At 37.2% G+C, this 2,777-nt stretch overlaps 1 protein-coding gene across 1 annotated transcript in view; it reads right to left on the bottom strand.

Moving 5' to 3' along the window:
* The window catches only part of LOC118477185 (MAM and LDL-receptor class A domain-containing protein 1-like), a gene marked incomplete in the record, with an annotated part of 15,580 nt that overhangs the window by 7,758 nt on the left and 5,045 nt on the right, over window positions 1-2,777 (bottom strand). Inside the window, 1 exon segment of the mRNA XM_035971721.1 lies at window positions 741-835. Within this exon segment, the coding sequence (XP_035827614.1) occupies window positions 741-835 (95 nt within the window).

Raw genomic sequence — 2,777 nt, 5'->3', positions numbered from 1 at the left:
TTCTATTCCTTCTGTAGACTGTCGATGGATTTGCCCAGCGGACTGACGTCATCGCTGAGCGAGCCGTGTACGGTTTGTCCTCAGACGAAGTTCCGCGACGTGACAGGAGACGATTTAACTGTAACAGTTGTGAGCCGGCGTGATAAACAAACGCGACAAAACAGCTGTGAATCACTTGTCTATTTGAACGCCTTCAAATAGGCAAGGCGCTTTTTGACTGTTGATACATGCTTGTTTGGATTTAATTAAAACTGAATGAAAATCATCATCTGCAATAAATCTCTTGTCAACTGTCCAGTTGACAAAAATTTGACCGGCACCGCCGGTCTTGTCCAGTTAACAAACCGCCCCTGAGAACAATCACTGTGGCAGCTGATCACACTTGTCATTGAAAGAAAAATCAAACTGCAGTCAAGCACAGATAACACAAACACAGAATACTCGAAATCACGAATAACTCGTACAATTCACTATTTCCTGACTGATTCTCTTGAATTTTTTGTAACTCATAATATGCCACAATAACAACATGCAACAACTTCAACAAACATATTTTCTATGTTGAAGAAAAAAACAAAAAGAAGGTTAGTTCATTTCTTGACATAAAGAGAAGGATGAAGGATCAAAGACATTCATGCTTTTGCTGATCCTTGGAAATTAATCAAACAACTCAAAGACAAAAAAAGTTTACTTCACTTTCTCCCATAGAAAAAAAAATGAAAAACAAAAAACATTTGTACCTCTACCGAAGCACGGGGTTGAATTGTGCCACTAACAATCCTTGCTGCATCGCCAAACTGACCAGTTGATGATTCCAAATAAAGGTAATAGCCATCTGAAAAATAGTATTTGACACGATGAATACCCCCGAAACCAAATCACCATCGCAATAAAGAAATCATTTTGTATTTTTACTTTTTTACTTACACATGACAAAAGGAAACAGGAAAGGTAAGTATCTCAAAAACACATTGTTTTAGCTACTAGAGGGCACCCATATAGCTAAGGACAAAGGCAGTGTTATCGGGAGGGGAGGGGGGGGTGTTCCTATAAATTAGATACTGTATTTTATGAGACACAACATAGTGCAATCAGGCGCTCGTCAATTTTTGAACATGTAGAGTTATTGATACCAACTTAAAGCTTGTTCATATGACTTGATTTTAAAGAAAAAACACCCATCTATCTTGAACAAAGGTAGAGATATTTTCCACGGAAGAAGGTTGGAGTGGCCTGGTTTCAGAAGTAAAATTAGCTATAAAAAATAGTCGCCAAAGGGTGATGACTGCCATAGCTTGAGGGTTCTTGGAAACTGAAATGTATATTTGTTATGCTTTTCAATCAATGCTTTTCAGTAAAATCCACACAGAAATGGGTTTTTTAATGGACATTAAAGGTGTTTAGACCAAAAAAACAATAATTTGATAAACCTTGTCAGCCAAGCACAAAAATGTCGGTTTCTCTGATTTCATTATTTTGACGAGCACCAGATTCCACCACAGTGCGACACATATTTGTAAGCACTGATCTGAAAAAAAGCTGATATCAATTACAGCCAACTGGCTACGAATGATCTTTAGAAATGTTTTGTTATATTGGAATAAATCAAAACAAAAAAATATGCCATAACTCCTTATTACCTCACCAAAACTGTTCATTTATAATTTGTAAAAAAGATCAACAGTTCAGAAAGGCTCAGAACTCTATAGCCAAATATAAAAAGGCATGAAAATCCTTGATGTTGTTGAGAATGATGATGATGATGATGGTGATACGGTGATGGTGATGGTGATGGTGATGGTGATGGTGATGATGGTACTTCTACTTCAACTACAACTACTACTGCTACTGCTACTACAACTGCTGCTGTTGCTGCTAATACTTCTACTACTAATTATTCTTACAATAATGATAATTCTTATTATTATAATGATATGATGTTACATGTACATAATATTATATTGATACTATAACTAACTATAGCTTTTCTTCTTTTTTTTGGGGGGGGGTCTTTCTGCTATATTTTTGTCACACGCACCATTGCTCATCATGCTACGAGAGAACATATAGTTTGTTTCCATAGTGTTGTTACTGTTTTTTAACCTGTTCCTGAAGAAACCCATAAGGGCAAGACATTGAATATATTTCAAAATGTCATAAAACTTCAAATATTCAAAAGTTAATCAACTTTTGGTGTGGGGGGGGGGGGTGTTCTTATCGTACTTACAACAATGATGATGATGATGATGATGCGCGCGCTTTTGTTGCTATAGCTTGTAGTCATTACATCTTAGCCTACATTATTTTTTGTATCGTGTTCTTGATGAAGCCCTTTACAGGGCGAAACGTTGAACCTGTATTAAATCTGAAAAAACTACAAAGTGTCAACCCCTTTTTTATTCCCTGCTACTAACAATGATGATGATGATGATGATGATGATGATGATGATGATGATGATGATGATGATGATAATCGGTGATGAAGATAAAATGTAATTCCTCCTTTCATCTATTTTTCCCTTTTTAGAGGCTTAGTATGTTTTGCATATTATGCACATTAGGTATTCCACCATGAATACTCATCCCCAGAGAGAGAGAGAGAGAGAGAGAGAGAGAGAGAGAGAGAGAGAGAGAGAGAGAGAGAGAGAGAGAGAGAGAGAGAGTAGAAGAATTGGTGCAACAAACAGAATGTGATTATGATCATCCATGAATTAGATTTGTTCCCTTACCAGACGGGACGGCCACAACATAGGCCCGGGGGTGGGGGGTGGGGGGTG

The sequence above is a fragment of the Aplysia californica genome, unplaced genomic scaffold (assembly GCF_000002075.1).
Source record: "Aplysia californica isolate F4 #8 unplaced genomic scaffold, AplCal3.0 scaffold00489, whole genome shotgun sequence".
NCBI lineage: Eukaryota > Metazoa > Mollusca > Gastropoda > Aplysiida > Aplysiidae > Aplysia > Aplysia californica.
This window is presented reverse-complemented; position numbering and strand designations above follow the sequence as displayed.